This window comes from Melospiza georgiana, chromosome 28, assembly GCF_028018845.1.
Source record: "Melospiza georgiana isolate bMelGeo1 chromosome 28, bMelGeo1.pri, whole genome shotgun sequence".
In the NCBI taxonomy this organism is placed as follows: domain Eukaryota; kingdom Metazoa; phylum Chordata; class Aves; order Passeriformes; family Passerellidae; genus Melospiza; species Melospiza georgiana.
Genome location: NC_080457.1, coordinates 3,231,188 through 3,252,308, shown reverse-complemented (window position 1 = coordinate 3,252,308; position 21,121 = coordinate 3,231,188). Strand labels below are relative to the sequence as shown.

At 38.2% G+C, this 21,121-nt stretch overlaps 1 protein-coding gene across 2 annotated transcripts; it reads left to right on the top strand.

Moving 5' to 3' along the window:
* Nucleotides 1-215: 215 nt before the first annotated feature.
* On the top strand, nt 216-20,498 carry BRCA1 (BRCA1 DNA repair associated). Of its 2 annotated transcripts, none has more exons than XM_058041942.1 (21): nt 216-305; nt 766-819; nt 1,173-1,253; nt 1,809-1,897; nt 2,261-2,406; nt 3,099-3,201; nt 3,987-4,032; nt 4,480-4,622; nt 5,068-8,352; nt 9,012-9,097; nt 11,342-11,520; nt 11,701-11,867; nt 12,361-12,686; nt 13,283-13,370; nt 14,070-14,147; nt 14,603-14,643; nt 15,352-15,435; nt 15,842-15,896; nt 18,063-18,136; nt 18,518-18,578; nt 19,529-20,498. In XM_058041942.1, exons 1-21 carry the CDS (start codon nt 226-228, stop codon nt 19,630-19,632), a joined length of 5,370 nt encoding a protein of 1,789 aa, XP_057897925.1. In that variant the 5' UTR covers nt 216-225; the 3' UTR covers nt 19,633-20,498. The 2 variants fall into 2 exon arrangements, with proteins under 2 accessions (XP_057897925.1, XP_057897924.1); XM_058041941.1 differs by having other exon boundaries at nt 217-305; nt 3,102-3,201.
* The last annotated feature ends 623 nt before the right edge of the window (nt 20,499-21,121 follow it).

The window sequence follows — 21,121 nt, the reverse complement described above, 5'->3', positions numbered from 1 at the left end:
CTCCTTTGGGTATAAAGCTCGAGGGGTTTTAGCTGCAAACGTTCAGAGTAAGAACCCCTCTGTACCCCTCTGTAAAGTGTTAAGTAAAAATAATGTGATACTATTCTTCAGTTCGAGCAGAGCCATGGGGAAGCCAGCATAGCTGTGGGAGGCAACAGAATTTTTTGCAGAAACAAAGCTGATAATGTGGTTTTTATTCCTGTAGACTATTTTTGGATGTGAAGGATGGACTTCTCAGTGATTACTGTTGGACAAGTACAAAATGTGCTGTCAGCGATGCAGAAGAACTTGGAGTGCCCAATATGGTATGTCAGGGAATAATATCTGCATAGTTAATTTTTTGGAGATGTGTTTTTTTATTCTCGTTTCTTTGCAAATGCTTTGTCAGTTCTATGGCTTACCAGAAAGCAAAGAGATTTGCGCTTAAAACTAAGCATATTTATGTTTTGTAAGGCTCAAATGAGAAAGTGCAAGAAAAAACTTACATTTTGCTCTTATGTTCTATATTTTGCTTTTCTCTTAAAACCTGAATGTGTCAGTCCTTTATTCAGTGAGGGGGAAAATACATCTGATTGGATTAGAGGATTGTTTGTAAAGGTGGGTGAGTTTTTGTCCCTTGTCTCTGAGAGGTAAATGAGGTCTGTAGTTCCTTAATGTTGCATTTAATATCTTGCATTTCTTTAATGCAAACAGATGCTGAAGTAGCAAAGGTTCTGGTTGAAGTCTATAAGCTCTGTGCTCTTGTTTTTGTTTCCCTCTTTGTAGCCTGGATGTGGTGCAAGAGCCTGTTTCAACAAAATGTGATCACATATTCTGCAGGTGTGTATGCATATTGCAAGTGCAATGCAGTTTTTAATTTCCACACATAATGGTTTGGGGTTTTTCATTTTTAATTCCATTTATACCAATTTTAATTAAGTTTCTTCAGTGCTAATCATGTATGTGTGCTTTGTTTTGGTAACTTCATCTGTAGCTACTTGGGGGGGGGGAAAAGTCAGTTCTGTAGAAGAGAGAAATGCAAATTTAAAATGCATCAGAGGGGATTAATTAACTCACTGGAACCTCAAAACAGGAATGCATCCTCAATTCACTGAGTGGTGAATGTGTACAGTCACTTTTAGGGACAATTATATCCTTCTCTTGTTGCCATCATAAGTGTTCTTCCTTTCTAGATTCTGCATGTTCAAACTTATCAACAAAAAGAAGAAAGGTGTGGTGGAGTGTCCTCTGTGTAAGACTGAAGTTACCAAGAGGTGAGGAAATCATCTTTGTGAGGGGCTGGAGATGAGGTGTTTGAGCTCTGAGGAAAGATCAACAGTAGTCTTAAAATATATTAGCATAATATATTTATTTATTTAATTATTACCATAATATATTTTTATTTTATATTTATTTATATTTATTTTTCTTCTGAAATACAGAAGGAAAGGGTTTTTTTTTTAGTTAGCTGCCCATTCCTAAAGGAGTAAATTTAGTATCTTACATCAATGTGAGCTTTTTCCAGGTGAACACACCTCTCTCAACAAGTGTCTGTGCTAGATTGGTGTTTAATCCTGATTTCTCTCCACTAAACCTATATGAGAAAATTATATGCTCACTTTTGTGATCATTTCAATTCCTATACTAATGATTCTTTGTTATTCCATGGCAACAATTTCTTCTTGTCTCATCTTCCACTTTGAAGCTTTACCCCTTTTCTGGTTCAGCCAAAATTCTAGAAATATTTATAGTTAGCCTGTTCTTTTGTCTTAAAATAGCTTTGTCTGTTCTTTTGTCTTAAAATAACTGAAGTGCTGATGTTATTTCAGAAGTCTGAAAGAAAATTCCAGATTTAAGCAACTCATTGAAGGACTGTTGGAAACTATCCATGCTTTTGAGCTTGACACTGGAGTGAAGTGTAAGTGTTGGGAATTTATGTCCCCAGGTTTTTTTTAAATAAGGTTTTGACATATCATGATCATTTATAAGGTATCCTGTTCTAAAATAACTAGAATTAGGTCTTGGTAGAATATCTATATAACCAAAATTGGTTGAGAAAATTAGTTTGGAGGATCAAGATCTTCATTATTACTTGAAGAGTGCTCAGAAAGAATAATCAGACTAGTAATTCAACAAATTTTCTTTTTGGATAAACATATTTTAGCTGTATATTCTGTAAGTGCACAGAGTCTAAAAAAATCTATTTCATTCATATATCATGAGTCATACTCAGTGTAAAAATATATATATTTTTTTTTTTTTACCTAATGACATGATTTAGTTTTAAAGAGTCATCACTTTCCTAAAACATCCACGGAAGCCACTGCTGCTGAGTCCCTGTGTAAAGAAAGTTCTGTCATCCAAAGCAAGGGCTTCAGAAACAGGAGGAAAAGTGCCAAAGGAAATGGACAAGAAAACCTCACCTTGGTAACTGCTTTTTCCCATTTTATTTGTGTGGATTGTTTAAAAATGTATTTGGAAGGTGTATATACATAAAAGAATGAAGTAGGAGATTTTGGGTTGATCTCAGATTGTTGTTTGATCTGAGTAATCTGCACAAGGACATCTGTATGTTTTTGTTTTCCTAACCTACTTGAGAAAGATGTTTGCACAAAATAACCTGAACTGACACACAATATTGCCATAATACAGTCTGTTCCTGAAACCAGGATTGAAAACTTGTTCCATCTGCTTGCTCCATGAGGCTGTTGAGGGTTTTTACCTTTTTGGTAAAAGGGTTTTTACCTTTTTAGGGGCAAGATCACCACTATATCTTAGAATTCACAGGGCATTACCCAGCTTGGGGTGTTTGCTCTGTGACTGTCCATGGCATGGTGTTTGTGTTTTCATCTGCTTAATGCAGAATAGAATATTAGACAATACAGAATGTAAGATCAAGCTGGTAATGATTTGATCTGTTAAATGCATGATTCATTGTTTCTATTGACACATTTCATTACTGCTGTCAACACTATAAATTAATTCTATTGTTCACAGAAGCTACCAATGCATATGAATTAAGTACTTATACCAGCTCCCTGTTAAGATTTAAATAGCTGTGAATTTATTTTTAATATCCCACTGTTGTAAATAACTATTCCTCTTTGTTTTCCTGTCAGCAGGAAGCTAGTGTGAATATTCAGCTTACAGATGCCAAAATGTGTCGCCCAAGAAGCAAACCCCAGAAATCTGGTTCTCAAAAGGGTACTTACATAGAGTTTGGTAAGATCTGTTCTAAATCCACACTAATTGATCCTTTGTACAATGCTTGCAAAGTAATGAAAGGTGATTGTGTTCAAAGTCTTTACAAACACTAATTTCTACTTAACAAAATAACAACAAAGAGACAAATTATGGACAATGCCAAGTTGGCAAATCAAAAGGGTTTTTTACATAATTCTATCATGGCAAATAATGCTACTGTAGTGAACCCTTAAACCTTGGTGTGCACAGTCCAGAGAAGGTATTTGCAGATATGCAAAAAATTACACCTAAAGGTAGCCACTGCTTTCTGAAGAATACTAAGCCTTGTCACTAAGTGCTTGAGATGAGGATGAAATCTATTTGAGATATTAATATCTTTCTGCTATCTATCCTAGCTTTTCAGAATTTTACTTTATCTGGTGTTGACTGCAATGAAAAAAAAGGACAAATGCCATGCATGCCTTATTTTCTATGCTGTTCCTTCAAGGAAGGAATTGAGTTTGTTTCCTCACTTTTTTCCTTATTGCATCTGCCAGGATCAAAGGATCTGTGAGAGACATTTCAATGTATTTCTCTGACTTCCAGCTCAAAATTCTAAATACTTGTAGCTGTTTTGTATACAAATTTAGAAATTAGAAAGTAACTTTTAGGTGATTAACTTACCAGTCACTGTATTTAAACACAGTTTGATGCTGGAGCCATGCAAGTAGTTTTACATGGAAATCATTAAAATTAGGTAAAATACTGGCAAGTCATCCTTCTCTGAATCATTCCAACCAGAGTAACAGATTATTTGTTTTCAGGCTCTGAATCATCTGAAGAGTTTTTTAAACAGGCAACCAAAACTGGGTAAGTAAAGGTGATTAAGGAATTCATATTTTCTACAGACAGTAGTTCAATATTCTCATTTCCTGTGTTCTGGTTTCTTAGCATAGGACTGATATAATTCTTAAGCAGACAAATGGTTTTCAACTTTGAGGGCATTAGGGTGGAATGGGGAGCTGAATTCCAGCAGTTTGCCATATTTCATGCTTTAAAACTTATTTCTAAATGCTTTGTTGTGGACATTGATCTTCCATAGAAAAGCAGGCACTGTGCTTTAAAAAGTAAATACTAAATTCAGGATTGCACAAAAAATCTTTTACGGAAATGGCCTGCAACTCTGAAGAGTTTCAATTGTGCAGCTTGGCTTCTCCAGAAATTATTTCAGAGAGCAAAAAGGGAAAATAATTATCATCTTCTATTCTGTCTGTTATGGTTTAATCTGTAATGAAAGTAAATGTCCTTTCCCAACAGGTTTGAAAACAAAGGAGCTGTTCAGATTTCTTCTCAAGCAAGGCTGGAAGAGCTTGAGAGTGCTGAGAAAGGGAATGAAAATTCTTGTAATGCACAGCCTGACAAGCTGGGTGCCAAAGAAATAACACTGCCAGATATCACAGGTGTGTTGTTTTGGTGGCAAAGGTGATTAAGCCTGAAATAGACCACAAGTTAACATTTTTATTTCACATGATTTTTTATACAAAATTGTTTGCAGTCTTGTATAATGAAGTTCTGTTAATGCCTACAGCTAATGCAAGACTGTTCCTGTAGCCTAGATACAAAATGTGGATGTTTGTATACACAGGAACAGAAAGGAAGCAAAAATACAAAACTTAATCTATTCTATGTGAGTCATATTACAGATGAAAAAGCACTGGCTAGTAATTGATGTAAAAATTTAGAACATGTAATGTGATCTTTCTGCCTTTCTCTAGAGGGAAATTTGTGCAGGTTAGGGGGGAAACAAGAGCAGTTCTTTTAAAACAAAGTAGCCATTAAGCTTGTTCTTGTGCTTGTGTGTGTAAAATAGAGGTTAATAATTTATTCTCCCTATAAATCTAACAGGTGCAGGGGATTTCTCAAAGGAATGTTTGAGCAAGAAGAGCACTCAGAGCATCACTGAATGTGCCAAACCTGACCAAGTGAATGTGACTGGATGCCAGAATTCTCCTTTGGATGTTTTTGCTGTGGAGCTGCTCCCAGAGCAGTGTGACAGAGCAGAGGATGCCAGTCCCACCCTGAATGAGGACACAGCATTCTCCAAGAACACAGAAGAAATGGAGGAACAGCAAAGCCAGCACAGCAGTGAGCACCAAGAGTCTGATTTAGAAGATGGCTCAGAGAACAGGCTGGATAAAAGCAGGGAAATGGATACTGATGCACAAAGTGTGGAAGCTGCAGAGGGATATGAGCCTGAGAATGAATCTTCCCAGGACAAAGAACTTCCTCAGGCAGAGCCCCTTCACTCTGCCACCCTGAATAAAGTCTCCAAGAAGAGACTGAAGCAGAGCATTCAGAAAGTCAACGAATGGTTTTCAAAAAGCAATGAGATTTTGTCTTCTGGTTCTTCAGTGGATGAATCTGCTGCGTCAGCTGATGTCTCAGGTGAGGGAGATCTGTGTTTGTCAGATAAAGAGTCCTGTATTTCAGGAAGGACTGACCCTATGGCAGATTCCATGGGAGCTGCAGCAGTGGAAGGAAAAAAGAGGTGGTCAAAACAAACAGCAGAAGACATTAAAGACAAAATATTTGGCAGAACATACAAGAAAGGGAGGAAATCAAACCCCCCTTCTACCTTGAGAGACATTTTGCCTGCTAGACAAAAGGAAGATGTGGCTGCTGCTCAGTGCCTGAAGGATTCCAGCAAAGACAGACTCAAACGAAAGAGGAAGAGTGCCTGCCTGCAACCTGAGGATTTCATCAAGAAAAAAGACACAGAAAAGGCAGATGGGGGCCCTCAAAATGTCAATGGGGGCCTTGGAGAGGCTGAAGAGAAAAGCTGTGATGAAAGTGTTGCTGTTAATGAGAGTCACCTCTCTCAGAATAGAGCAAATAATACATTGGCAGAACCTGAGGAGGGAGGAGAGTCCACATGGAAGAAAGCTACTGAGAAGGTGCCTGCCAAGCACTGTGATGGGGAGCCAGAAATGTATAACTGTGACCAGAAAAGCACCAAAAAGAGAAGTTCTGCAGCAAAAAGATGCAGGCATTCTAGCAGAACCATGTGTGCTCTGCAGTTGGTGGTGGACAGAGACTCTGATTTCCCTGACCCAGCTGAGCCACAGATTGACAGCTACCCCAGCAGTGGAGAGCCCAGGAAAGCTGAGCCTGAGCAAAACCCGGTGAGGCGCAGCAGGAGGCTGCAGTTACTCTCTGAGGAAATGACAAAAGAGACAAGAAAAAGAGTAAAAAAGAGTAAAAAGAGAAATAGCAGTGATCATGGAAAGTCTGTCTCTGGAGAGCAGAGGAGTGTGGCAGCTCACTCTGCTGAGTGCAAAGAGCTGAGTGAGCCTCAGGATGAGTTGAGTTCCAGGCCAGTCACTCATTTGGAGGGAGGTGATCTGCAAGCAAATGAAGTGCAGGTTAATCGAAAGAATTTATCTGACACTGCAGGAACTGGAAAGAGTCTGTTCAGTCCTTCATGTCTGCCTTCAAACTGTGGTTCCACTGTGCCTGATACAAGTTCTCAAGACAGTAGAATACTTGGTAGTCCCCTCCTCCTACAAGTTCCTTCAGTGTGTGCTGGGCAAACTGCTTCTCCCCAGACTGAGGAGGTGACTGAATCACCTCCTGCTTCTCCCCCACAATGTGGGCATGATTCACAAAATGCTCCAGGGGACTTCAAAGCTGAAAAGTTGCCAATGGCTAAAAATGTTTTGGAATGGGCAAAGGAAGCTGAAGACAGTGACCTGGACACACAATATCTGAGGAACATATTCAGGCATTCCAAGCGCTCCTCCTTCAGCCTTTTTCAGACTCGTGCCATGAAACCTTCTGAAACCTTCAATCTATCATGTGCTGCTCAGGTAGAAAATAAAGCTAGCAAACAATTACAACCAGAAAGCTTGCAAGAGGAGAGAACTGATCAAAACTTGAGCAGGGTTTCTGAGAAAGATGAAGAGAAAGAGAAGCTTAAGACCTGTGAGTCTGCACGTGTTGATCCTGTGCCTTGCTTTGCTGTCAGTAGGGATGACATTTCACAGGCTGCAGAGGAAGGGACTCTGACACCAGCAGGAGCAGGGACTGCTCAGGCTGAGCACAAAAATGGATTGCTGCAAGAAGAGCAGGGCAGTGAAAAGCCAGTGTCAGATGAGACAGGGACAGAAAGTGATTTGGGACAAAATCCCATTGAAAGTGATGGAAGCCAGAGTGATCAGAGTAACACAGAGGAGCACGAGTCCAGCCAAAATGATTTACACACAGGCCAGGCAAACAGCTTCAGTTCAGAAAGCAATCAGGCAGGAAAGCCTGAAGTGGTTGATTGCACAGAACCAATTCTGCAGTTTCAATCCACATCAACGATTTCTTCTGCAACTTGCCAGCAAAGCCCTGCTGAACTCAATAGGACAAGAAGTAGCAAAAGAGAAAGAAAATGTGTAAAGGGGAATGAAGAAGAAGCAGCCCAAACTGTTAGCACAGCAATGCCTGAGTGTTCAGCTGCAGAGGCTCTGGAAGAACCTCTTGGGGAGAATTGTGGCCTTACAGGTTTGTCTGAAACCCCTAATGCCTTGCTGTGCTCTGATACTGACATTGAGGAGAACACCAGCTTGTGTGACCCTGATAGGAAGGAGCAATCTGCAGTGTTTGTGAAAAGTGACAGTGCAGAACTGCAGAGCAGAAATTCAGATTCCAAACCAAGACCTCGAGGTCCTCGAAAATTTCGAAGGCGAGTGCAGAAATTGCCGTCTTCAGATGAAGAGTCCTGTGAGGATGAGGAGTTACCCTGCTTCAGGACGTTGATCTTCGGCAAATCAGCAAGCACACCTTTGCAGACTGATAAACAAATGGCACCTGAGGTGGAGTCTGCCGTGGCAGAGTGTCCAGGGAGCCCCAGTGTCAGTAATGATGGCAATGCTGTGCAGAAAGTGCCAGAAGCTTCCCTAGGTCATGTGTGTGCTTCTCCAAGCCAGGAGTCGGAATGCTCTGTCAACTTATTTTCTTCCCAGTCCAACATGTCTGAGGAGTCACTTAATGGAGCACAAGAACTGAACAAACATTTACCCCAAGCTCAGGTGTCCAAACAAATGAGCAATGTAAATGACAGTAAAGAAACTTCTGAGAATTCTGGTGGAGGGCTGAAGGAAACAAAAGATCAAAGCCAAGAAGATCCAGACATGGGAGCAAACCTAGGTACAAACCAAGATTTTTCTCTCTGCAGCTTTGTTTATAATGTACTTACATCAAGGTTTTTGGTGTGTGCATGGAAACTTTGTTCTGTATTAAGAACAGAACTCTTCTAGAAGAATATATCAGTCTAAAACAAAAACCCCTCAGTGGTTTATATCGTAAAAATTATGTTCTTCCAGTGCTCTTTGTTCAGAGCACAAATGAACAGACTGACTGATGGGAATTCCTGTTTGAGGGAATTGCTGGTTCTCTTACTGCAATGGGATACCTCCATTGTCAGCCAAATTTCCCAGCCTATCCAACTTTTTCCCCACATGAAATGTTTGTTGAAATTGGCTGTAGAATCTTGTAGTGAATATTTTGCCTTTTTTATGGCCTTTGTAAATGTTTAGGGCTCTTCCATCCCTGTTGAAAGAGAATTCTGTTGAAACACTGAATTCTGTTTACTTTGTCATGTTTGTGACATGGTATTCTTTGAAATATTCACTTAAAAGAAATCTGTCCTAACTTCAACATTTTCAAAACTTGTCACTTTAGTGTTACAATTTTTAGTTCTCTAAAACTTCCACATGCTAAGAAATTATGGATAATGTTGGTTTGTTGTTGTTTGGTGGAGTTTTTTCTTTAACTCAGGAGGTTTTTTTTTTTCTACTTTCTTCAAGGTGAAGGATCTGGATCTGACAGTGAAGTAAGCATTGTAGAAGATTCCTGTGGAGCATTCTCTCAGGGTGAGATCCTCACCACACAGGTGAGTGGTTCCTTCCCTGAGTGAAGGAGCAGCCTGCATTCCAGGAGATAAGCAGGCTGTGAGGTCAATGCAGTGGAAAATTCCTTTCATCATAATTCTTGATCACTAAATTGCTTCCAAAAGCATAATTAATGAGGATCTGCAGAGCTGCTTCTGTGCCATTATTTGTCCAGCTTTTCCTCCCCTGGTGACCTTACACTGCAATGGCCACAGCTTATTATGTGTTATTGGTTGCAGAACTTAATTATGGGAGATGCTAATTAATGCATCTCCACACTTGGCCAGTGCTGCAAATGTCACCTCCCCATATTTAAAAACTTTAATGATAAGAATATATAAGAATTTGGTGATAAGAAGTAGATTTATTACAACATGATATTTAAAATCAGAGACTTTTCTTCTTTGTGTAAAGATTAAATCAAATAATTCCATATTAGATATTATAGGTACAAGTCCCAGCAGGCAGTGTCTGATGAAAGGTGTGTCTGGCAGTGAATTTTTTGTCTGCTGTTAAAATCCTGTGGCCTGACTTTATGTATTGGGTGATTTATGATTTGGGCTGGGGGTTCTGATAAAGTAGAGAAATCAAATTGAGGGTTAGGGGCTTGGGGGTTTCTTGTTTTGCTTTGGGGGTTTTCCTTTGTCCTGTGTGACTTTAAGATAAGTTTTATGCCAACTCTCTCTTCAGCATTTTCAGCCCTATGGGCTTTATGTAAGTCCAAAAAAAGTGAATTTAATTTTTGTGCTCTATCGATGTATTGGGTGATTTGGTCTTGGGGTTCAGATGAGGGTTAGGGGCTTAGGGTTTTTCCTTGTCCTGTGTGACTTTAAGATAAGTTTTATGCCAACTCTCTCTTCAGCATTTTCAGCCCTATGGGCTTTATTTATGTAGAAAAAAAAGTGAATTTAATTTTTGTGCTTTAGGGGTGTATTGGGGAATTTGGGCTTGGGTTCAGCTGAGGGTTAGGGCTTGGGGTTTTGCTTTGGGGTTTTCCTTTGTCCTGTGTGACTTCAAGATAAGTCTTATGCCAACTCTCTCTCTCCCTATGGCCTTTCTGTATGTTCAAAAACTGAATTTAATTTTTGTGCTCTATGGGTTTATTGGGGGATTTGTTCTGGAGGTTCAGTTGAGGGTTAGGGGCTTGAGGTTCCTTGTTTTGCTTTGGGGTTTTTCCTTGTCCTGTGTGACTTTAAGATAAGTTTTATGCCAACTCACTCTCCAGCATTTTCAGCCCTATGGGCTTTATGTACATCCAAAAAAAAATTGAATTTAATTTTTGTGCTTTATGGATGTATTGGGGAATTTGGGCTGGGGGTTCAGTTGAGGGTTAGGGGCTTGGGGTTTTTGTTTTGCTTTGTGGGTTTTCTTTGTCCTGTGGTCTAATGCCAACTCTCTCTCCAGCATTTTCAGCCCTATGGGCTTTATGTACATCCAAAAAAATTTAATTTAATTTTTGTGCTTTGTGGGTGCTTCTCCTGTTTACAGCATCACTGAAATGTGAAGCTGGCAGGACACTGCTCCTCCTGTAGCTTCATGGATGGAGATGTGCCCAGACTGGATGGGTTAATGACACTGAGGGTGTGGGATTTGGGTTTGTGGGGATGGTTTTGGGTTTTCTGTTTGCTTGGGAGTTTTTATGGGTTCAGTAACAAACAGGCTCCACATGGTGCCAGTGCTGGAGCTACAAATGGAATATTCTGTGCAAATTGCTTCATCATCTAAAGGGTTTGGGTTTTTATAAAGGTCCTTTGAAACCCTTTGAGCTATTCTTGTGCTGCCTATGGCATGGTTTTGATCGTGTAATTTTTGAGGAGGAACATAAGGAAGAATATTATGAAATGGTTTAGTCCTTTAAATGATCTTTGGAGCTTTAAGTAACTGTGGAAAATGAAGACTCAATTTAGAATTTAATAATGAACATCATGGATTGAGCTACTAATGGAGTTTGGACAAAATTACTTTCAAATAAATTTGTGCAGGAATTGTGGTGTTTTCTGATTGATTAAACTCTGAGGCATCTAAACTGAAATAACATGACTGGCAGAGTGTGTGGTTGCTTGGGTGGGTTTGCTCCTGATTTTGGATGTGTGCACTATTTGTTACACTAAAAGCACCACTGTCACCTTTTCAACATGTGACAAAAACTTAATTCAAAACCATCTTGCTGTTTCTAATTTTCAAGTGTTTGTTAAAGAAATGACCCCTGAGTTTGCTTATGTTGGCATTCTTGTTCTCCTTTGCAGCAAAAGAATGCAATGCAAAATAGCCTGAAAAAACTTCAGCAAGAAATGGCTGCACTTGAAGCAGTGCTAAAGCAGAATGGGAGCCAGAACTGTGAAGTTTTACCTGTTCAGAGGGAGCTGCCCCATTCCAGTACTGAAGGAGCATCTGAAATGGAGCAAACAAGACCAGAAAAAACCAGGTCATTTATTTTGTTTGGAGTTTTGGGGGTTTTTTATGTTTATTTCTAAATTTTTATTAAAAAAAAAAAAAACTTAAGTATCCCTGAGCTTCTAGGAAATTACAATAATTTCACTGCTGCTGCATTTTTCTGATGCTTAAAAGAGTGAAAAGGTATTAAAATCAGTTTCTCTCTCTCAAGGTCCCCAGAATTGCTGCTTTCAGCTTCTAAATCCTCTTTAAGGAAGAGATCAGATCTGGAGAAAGGCCCTGAGTGTGACAGTGCTCTACAGAACAAAATCCCCTCTGAAAAGACAAAACCTGTGCAGGAGGCAGTGCAGGAACACAGGCAGGGCCAGCTTGAAACAGGTAACACTGAAGAGAATTTTTCATTTCTGGTGGTTTTCTCCTGTTCTTTTCAAGTTTTTATATATCAGCAAGATACAATTTTTTCCTGTAAATCTATTATTTTAATTTATATATTCCTGATCATTTTAAAAAGGTGTTGCTACTTTGGTAGCCCAGCTGTATGGCTGCCCATCAAATGGGGTGTGACAGCTTTTTGACAGTAATAAAGAGTTTTTCTGTCTCACTTCTAAATTCAGACAACTTGACAAATATGCTACTCAATATACCAGGTATTTTAGTGTTTACCTATAGATCAGGAAAAAATAATGTTGGAGGCAAAGATGAAGTAATAAACACAGAAGGAATTAATATTAATAAACACAAAAAAGTAATAACACAAAAAGAGAGGAAATAACTGCAGAATTTAAAACTAAAAGAGCAACAACCTTCTACCATGACTACAAGAAAAATCCAGTTTTAGTTTTCTCAAGGAGTAATTTCTTGTTTCCTTCAGAAAATGCAGAGGAGCAGAATTGTGGGACTGGACAAAACAGTGCATCTGTCTCATCAGATCTTTTTGGGAATGTGACCCAGAGTTCAGATAATTCTTCCTCCTCTGCAATGCTTTTTATCCCTCAAACTGCAGAAGCCACAGCTGGGCCTGTTGTGGCTCAGAGAACTGAGAAAAGCTCTGGCCCAGGACACAAATTAAAAAAAAGTGAATGTTTTCCTGTACCTGTTCTGCACAATTCAGCTGGGAAAGAAAATGCTCCAAATCCAGTGGGGACCAAGAGGAAAGAGATGTCAATTGTGGTCTCAGGTCTAAATCACAGTGAGCATGTAAGTAGAGTTCAGAATTTGGAGATTACTAGTTAATAATTGCTGATGAGCACTATAATCCTCAATAGAGAGATCTCTAAGTGTAATAAAAGTAATCTTGCAGGAATTGCAGCCAAACTTGATCACTCCTAAAGCTGTGAGGATGCTGCCTGGAATGGCCCTGTTAAACTTAGTGAAATTTGAATTTTTTCAACAATTCCTGATGTCTGGGGGGGAAAAACACAGGATTGCAAAGCCTTGGGGCTGGGGAGGGGCTGTGGGTGTTTGGCCCAGTCAGTGTTCCCAGATTATGCAGCTTCACCCAATTTCTGATCCAAAGGGAGCATTCTGTAAATAGGAATTCTGAGTTGCTAATAAACCTGTTTGTGCACTCAGTTTCCAGAAGGATTTGGCTTTGGGGTTATAAAACACACACCAAGAGCTCTGCATTACTTTAGTCTGTTGAATGGTGCCAAAACTAAATGTACTTTCTGTGTGCCAGCACATAAAACTGTTACTTTAAAGTAACTATCCTATTTACATTATGCTCCTAAAAAGTGGGGCTGTTGAGGGTGTTAAAACTGTTGCTAACTTTTATTTTCTTAACAACTTTTCAGTTGGTGGTCCAGAAGTTTGTGAAGAAAACTCAGAGCACTTTATCTAATCACATTACTGAAGGAACAACCCATGTCATAATGAAAACAGGTTTGTTGGGAGCTGGGGGACCAAATCCTCTATTGACAGAAAATATAGAATTTTACCTTCAGTTTAAACACCAAGCAGACAGGTCAGCAATAAATTTAATAAGTTTGAGGAAAAGGTATTGATTGTTTTCTCTACTGCAAGTTTTTGTTTAAGCCTGTGAGTTTTCTCATTCTGTTTCAGAGGAAAAGTGTGAGGGCATTTTTCCCTTGTGTAATTCCAAGTTAACATTGCTTGCTATTTGTTTCTTCAGCTGTTTGCTCTTAATGTTCAGGTGTTGACAGCACACTGGTGTGAAGTAGCTCAGAACCAACCACAAAGAAACAAAGATAGTTCCCAAAGAAATCCTCCTTTTTCTTGCCTCTTATCTTTATTGAATAATTTTTTAAAGGGCTCACAATTGGTACATGTGATTAATTTCTGCTCATTTCCTTCAGTTTAGTAACATCATCAACATTTGAACCTTTGTACTCTTTGCACTTAGCAAAAAGTGTTTGTTTTTACAGACAGATACCCTGAGCTGTGTTTTTCTGGTAATGGCAGAACTAAAAGAGGTTTTACTGTTGTTTGGCAGAACTAAAAGAGGTTTTACTGTTGTTTGGCAAAACTAAAAGAGGTTTTACTGTTGTTTGGCAGAACTAAAAGAGGTTTTACTGTTGTTTGGCAGAACTAAAAGAGGTTTTACTGTTGTTTCTCCTGCAGATGAGGAGCTGGTGTGTGAACGGACCCTGAAGTATTTCCTGGGCATTGCAGGAGGAAAATGGGTGGTTGGTTATCAGTGTAGGTATCCCTGCTGCTGGAGATCTTTGCCCTTCTGCCAGGAATGCAGTCTTCACTTGTTGCACTAAAGAAAAAGGATCTCTTCATGCCTTGCCATCTGATGTTTTGCAGTGTTTCTTCTAAATACTTTAAAAGAAATTAAAATTAAGAAATACGAGCAGCAATATCAAGCTTCTTCGTCTTGTGAATTACTTACTCTTACTGTTTCTGCTCCCCACTGTGGCAAAAGCCTTTTGTCCTTCTTAATTTAAATCTTTGTGATCCATGGCATCAATTAGTGTAAAATTAGTATTATTTCTAAATGGTAAAAACATTCTTTAAATATTTAGTGTTACACTGTATTCCTTTAGTACAAATACCTTCAATTTAATGTAGCAATGAAGTCAGAGTACTGATAGTGGAAGAACCATTTTCCTAGATAAAATGACTTTTCTTCTTCTGATCTTTTTATTTAGGGATAATTCAGTCTTTTAAAGCAGGAAGAGTACTGGATGAGGTAAGGTCTTTTATCTTGAGGGAAATGTCAAATGGTTAAGAAATGCTGTTACATGATGGACTTAGGAATTTATTTGTGTTGTATAGACAGATATTGTCTAAATATTTAATATGGAATTTTATCTCTAAAACCTGGGGTTCTGGACTTATGAGTTTATTTGTATTGTACAGATAGATACTGTCTAAATATTTAATATGGAATTTTAGCTCTGAAACCTGGGTTTCTAGTTTTACCAAATCCACACTTAGGCCCTGTGCATTCTTTGGTGTTGAAGACACAATGAGTTCCTATTATTTTTAACATGTTATAGACATATTTTTATACATGTTCCTACTGATATTAATAGATTATAGCATTAAGCAAATAATAGATCTTTTGCTTTAGGAAATAATGTTATATACAGATAATTTCTATCAAGTAAGACTTTACTGATAAGACAATTACAGTCTTGGAGTGTGCTGCTTCTTTTATTTAGTTTGCTAGATTACTATACAGTTTGAGTAAAATTTGTTTATTTAAAAATTGCCTGATGCTGCAGGGGTTTCATACTCCAGCATTTCCCTTGCAAAGCCTTTTAATTCATATTGTGAACACACTCATGGATTTTCAGTTCTGAAATCTGACACCTTCCTGTTTTGAAGCAGAACTCTGACAGGAAAGTGTTCTCAGTCTCTTCACTTCTGATTCCTTGCTTTTGCTGTGTTCCAGGAGAACTTTGAAGTCAGAGGAGATGTAATCAATGGGAGGAACCATCAAGGTCCCAAGAGGGCCAGACAGGCCCTGACTGAAAAGGTACAAAGCACATCAGGGATCAAATTCTGTCCTGGCTGAGCCTCTGGAACTTCTCCCAGTCTCTCTGTACATAGAGCTGTACAAATTAATCATTTTTATCCATGAAGGGTGAGCTCTGTCAGCAGCAGAGCAGATATTCTGTAGGAAGTGAATGTTGTCTTTTTATAAGCTTGGAGTAAATGTTGTCTTTTTATAACAGAGGGTTAGTGGTCTTTAATATATTCTTTTAGTTTTATTCTTAAATTCTTTTGGTTGGTAGGTTACAAAAAGCTTTGTGGAATAGTCACAATTTGATAGCAAGCCCTGCAAGTGCAATGAAAACAGCAAATAAATTTAAAAAAACAGCATATAAAGCATTGCTCTTTAAAAACCCCCTGTGAATTCTAACATGTTCCTTGCTTTTCAGATCTTTAAAAACTTTGAGATCTGCTGCTGTGGACCCTTCACTGACATGACTACAGGTGTGTCATTGGATGAATGGTCAACATAAAAAATATTTGGAGGGACACTGTGCCTTCACCAGAATTGTACATTTCTGCATAATTTTTACCTCTTCTCCTCTGTAAATCTAAAAATACCTACATAGGGTAAGGTGTAGATAAACAATTTTATCCAGTTCTGTCTCCAAATAGAGTGGAAATTTTGTTCTCATCTATTTGGATGTCCTCAGACAACCCCTGGCAATTCTGCTGCATTTCAAACTAAGGCTTTTATCTCTAGTTTATCTCTAAATTATCTAGGAAAAGCATTAATGTCATGCTGTCTGGTAATTGTTTTTGATGCTCTTGATCTCTCATATTTGAGCATTTTTTCTTCTGTCTCAGTAAACAGTTCCTAAGTATCCTTGTCTTAGCAGCTGACACATCTCTGCTGTAGCCTCCTGTCTATAGGAGCCAGTGTTAAAAGTGAAACCCTTTAACAAAGCTAGAAGTTAATATAAAAAGAAAAAGCTGTTCAGAATAGCTTCATTTTTTATTTTTGAAATTTAATGAACTATGTTACAAGTTTTTGAAAATTTAATTCTTTTTCTACTTCAAATATTTGCACTTGACTTCCCATTTTTTATGGCTTATTCAGCAGATACTTTCAGATTTATCCAAGTTATATTATCCAGTATAACTTCATTTTTGACTGGATGAAATATGCTCACATTCCTTGACATTTACAGTAATTGCTGCAAAGGATGCAGTGCTTTCACCTGCTGCAGTGATCCTCAATTTTGACTCTTATACTTGAGAGATTTAATCTTCTTCACTACCAATTCAACAAATTGGTGCAAATTACGTACTTTGGCTACTTCTCTTAATGAGAGATAATCACAGTTCAGACTTCTCATTTTTAATTTCCATTTCACCTCTTGCATCCTTATGAGAAAAGGAAATAAATTGTGATTTTTTTCAGGGTTTGGTTTTGTGCAGACCTGTCTGGGGGGTGAGGGAGGGGGGGAGTTGATGTTCCCTAGCAGGTTTTGAAGTGAAAAGATTTTGTTTTCTGCTCACATCTCCTTCAGATGATAGTGGTTTGTGAACTGGAACAAACACTTAGGGAATAGTGTCAGCTTCAATGTGATAGAAAACACTGAAGTGGCTTGTCACTGTCACATTTTCTGAAAAATGCCTTTGCCAGGATTTCTCCTCCTGGGAAGCTGAGAAGCCTCAGAGAAAAATAAAAACAATAATTATCTGATTGCTTCTCCTGTGTTTTACTGCTTTGGAATGTGATTTGGAGATTGTTTGATTGGTTTCATATGAATTGTTTTTATTTAATGACCAATCACTGTCAGGCTGTGTCAGGACTCTGGAAGGAGTCATGAATTTTCACTATCATTCTTTGTAGCTTCCTGTCTTTATCCTTTCCCTATTTAGTATAGTTTAATATAGCATTCTATAATATACTATACTATATTATATTATATTATATTATATTATATTATATTATATTATATTATATTATATTATATTATATATTATATTATATTATATATTATATTATATTATATTATATTATATTATATTATATTATATTATATTATATTATATTATATTATATTATATTATATTATATTATATTATAATGTAAAATAATATCTAATGTTATTGTAATATATAATATTAATAATATATAGTAATATACATAATAAATATTATTATATTATTGTATAGTATATTATAGTATATTATACTATAGTATATTTTATTATATTTATAGTATAATATAGTAGTATAGTATAATATAGTATAATACAGTATATAGTATAATATAATATAATATAGTATAATATGATTATTATATTATATTGCCTTATATATACTATATTATATAATATATAATGTTTAATATGTTATATGATATATAATATTTAATATATAATCTATTATATAACATTTAATAAAATATATAATGTGTAGCATAATATTTAATATACTATATAATGTGTAGTATAATATTTAATATCAAATTATATGTAATATAATACTACAATTATATAATGCTATAATTAATATAGTATAATATGTAATATCATGTTTAGCCTTCTAAGAACATGGAGTCAGATTCTCATCTCTCCCCTCCTCGGGGTTATCTGCAAATTCCACAGTGACTGAACTGATTTCATCTGATTTCTTCAGAGCATCTGGAGTGGATGGTGGAGCTGTGTGGTGCCTCTGTGGTGAAGCAGCCTGACCAGTTCACAGCCACAGCAGTAAGTGCTGAGGAGTTTTTACCCTCCCACAGTTCCCAGAGCTGTCAGCACAGCCTGGCAGTGCCCCTTGGCTCCAGGCCTGGCCAGCCTGCACTCAAGACAGGCTCCTTTGTAGCAGAGACATGATTGGTGTTGGCCACATCACTAATTTGTCCTGAAATTAGCACTGAGCCTTCCCTTTCCAGCTCCAAAAGCCTTTTAGTGACTGAGTGTAGTCACAGAATTTCTGGGGAGAAATTACAGAAGAATCTTGGGAACTAATGTCTTCCTCCCTCTACTTAAATTCCTCTCTGAAATTAGTTAATGCTCTCTATAAATAAATATATAAATATATAAGAACAGACAACAACAGCATTTTTATTCTTTATCTTAAAATCCTAGAGTTCTACTGCAGTTGTGGTTGTGCAGCCAGATGCTTGGGAAGAAAACATGGATTATGGAGGTAAAGCAACATTTTTTTTGAGCTGCTTTCTGGTACACATCAAGTGTCTTTATCACCTGTCCTTTTAATAGCTAAATATCAAAGGGTTGTAGAAAAATCAAAGTTCTACTGCATGGATGTGGAAGTAGGTCTTGTAATAAAAATCTAGAAGGGCAAAGAATATTGTTTCAAGGAGCAGCAATAGTTTTAAGAGCTGCTCTGGCAGCTGCTGCCTCAGTTGTCCTCTGTATCATCAGCTTTACAGAAACTTTTCTAATTTAGTAGTTTTTAAAAGGTAGGGTAGGGTGTCCTTGGAGCACCAGTAAGATTTAGGAGAGAGCCTCAGATGGAACAAGATTCCCTTGGTCTGAAAAGGTCATGTTAAAAAGCCTTAATAGATGTAGTTTGCATTTTTTTTTTCCTTTAAGCAAACTGCTTAGGAGAAGCCATGAGGCTTTGAAAGTGCAAGTGGGGTTCTGGGAGGAATGGGAGCTAGTTAGGCTACACTGAGGTCCAACAAAACAGTGGAGCAGGATGATGATGTAGAAAACCCAGCTGTTTCCATGGCACTGTAAAAAAGAGAAAAGAAAAAGATCCTGGAATGAGGAGGAACAGTCTGAGAACACTTCAGTAATTTTCTGTTGCCTCTCTTAATGAGACTCATTGCTTGTCACACACTCAGTGTGTCTGGGCAGACAGGAACCAAAGCTCTGTCACTGAGATCCTAAATGAAAAGATAACAACTCCATTCTTTATTTTTAGTGTTTATGTTGTGGTGTTCACTGCTTCCAGCTCTGCTCTTGGCGCCCAGCATTACCTGCCTTGAAAGGCACTGCCACATCTCTGCTTTTATAGCAAGCTTTTAAAAAAGCAAACAGCTTATTCTGAAAGCCATCAGTGGCCTCACCTTCAGCTTGTTTGGAGCTCTTGCTAACAGCTGCATCATTTATTTCTGTGTCTTTGTCTTGCAGCAATCCAGCAGCAGAGCAACGTTGCCCTGGTAACTCGGGAGTGGGTCCTGGACAGCGTGGCTTGCTACCAGTGCCAGGAGCTGAGAGCTTACCTCGTGTCCTGAGGGTGAACAGCAGCTCTTAATAATCATAAAACTACTAAAATATTACCCTCTAGAAGGTGCAATTACCCACTGTTCTTTAAAGCTTTGTATTAGCTTAAAGGGCTGTGAGATTGTAAATGTTAAACCCGTTTTAAAAGTTAGAGAATGTAGTGTGTGGCCTCCTCAGAGAAATGTGATATATTGTTTGCCACTGCAGCCAGTTTCTGTGTAAATACTTGGGGACAGTCATTTCCTCAAAAGAGGAATATTGGGCTCAGGGTTTCCATTAAAACATACCTGCCCTCTGGAATAACCTCCATATTTTCATTCTGCCTAAATACAAACACTGAATGCTGTTTTGTGATTATTAATGCACCAGCCTTGGCCATTGATTGATTATGGTTGTGTTGAAAACCCTACAAACAGCTTTCCTGTTGTGCATCACAGTGCCAGAAACCTAACCAGAAACACAGGTATGGGCCCCAGAAATGCAATGATTGAATCCAAAAAGAAAGGAAGGATTGAAACCAAGCTTAAAATTTAGTACCAGTGCTGTCAGGCTGATTTCTAAGTGTATGTGGCACTGTGAAAGGATAATGAATAGATGCATTTTAGTATCCTGGTGACCCATGATAAGGCCAAAAATATCTGCTTCTAATAGTCCCTGCTTGCAAAATGAGGCTGCAGAGAAATTGGCTTTTTATGAAAGAAAATATCTTGCTTGTTTCTGTTGCCAAGCAATTCAATTTCATATCTAATTTTGTACTTTGGGAGCAGAACTGCTTGTTTAAAAAGCAAAAAAGAATGTAGCTAAGTTCATAAAATTGTTTTGTGATAAGATGCTGCTGTCTTGGAAAGTTACAGAAAGTATGTTTATAAATATTTGAATGCACAGAAGAAATAAAATTATTTTGGCAAATATTTACCTACTTGTTTAGCTTTTATATGAACCAGCCCCTCAGTCTGCATTGAGGCATAAGTGAAAAAACACCTTAGCCCAACCTCCTGAAATGGGGAAGGAAGTGGAGAAGGTAAAAAATGTAAATGAGAATTTCAGAGATGCAATCAGAGCTGCAGTTGCTATCAGCCTGAGGAGTGAAAGTGTTATCAACTCTCCTGCAGCTGCCAGGTGCAGGTAGGCTGATCAAGCATTGCTGCTGGCATTGTGAGAGCTGGAAGCGTTTGCTGAGCTGCTGTTCCCTCCTGGGTGACAATTGCAGAGCTCCCAGGCTCAGCCCAGCCTGCTGCTCTTATCTCTGCAGCCCATGCTGGCCTGGCTGTTTGATAATCTGCATTTCAAAGGGCAGCTGGAGGCAAGGGCTAAACACTCCCTGTTGGAGGCAAGGGAAAGGCCAAGCAAAACTGGTTTGCTTTGTGAGGTTGTCTCCAGATATTGATGCAAAGATTCTCTACATCAGGTCAGGTACCTGATTGTCTGCAGGAATGACACCCATGGTGCTGCTGCTGCTCTTTGGAGGTGACTAAATCTGTGGAAACTCTGTTTCTGTAA

Excerpts from the sequence above, each read along its gene's own strand:
- BRCA1 (XM_058041942.1), top strand. The coding sequence starts at position 226 with ATGGACTTCTCAGTGATTACTGTTGGACAAGTACAAAATGTGCTGTCA. Across the intron at positions 11,521-11,700 it reads ACAAGACCAGAAAAAACCAG|GTCCCCAGAATTGCTGCTTT; the intron begins GTCATTTATTTT and ends CTCTCTCTCAAG. Across the intron at positions 15,897-18,062 it reads CTTCACTGACATGACTACAG|AGCATCTGGAGTGGATGGTG; the intron begins GTGTGTCATTGG and ends TGATTTCTTCAG.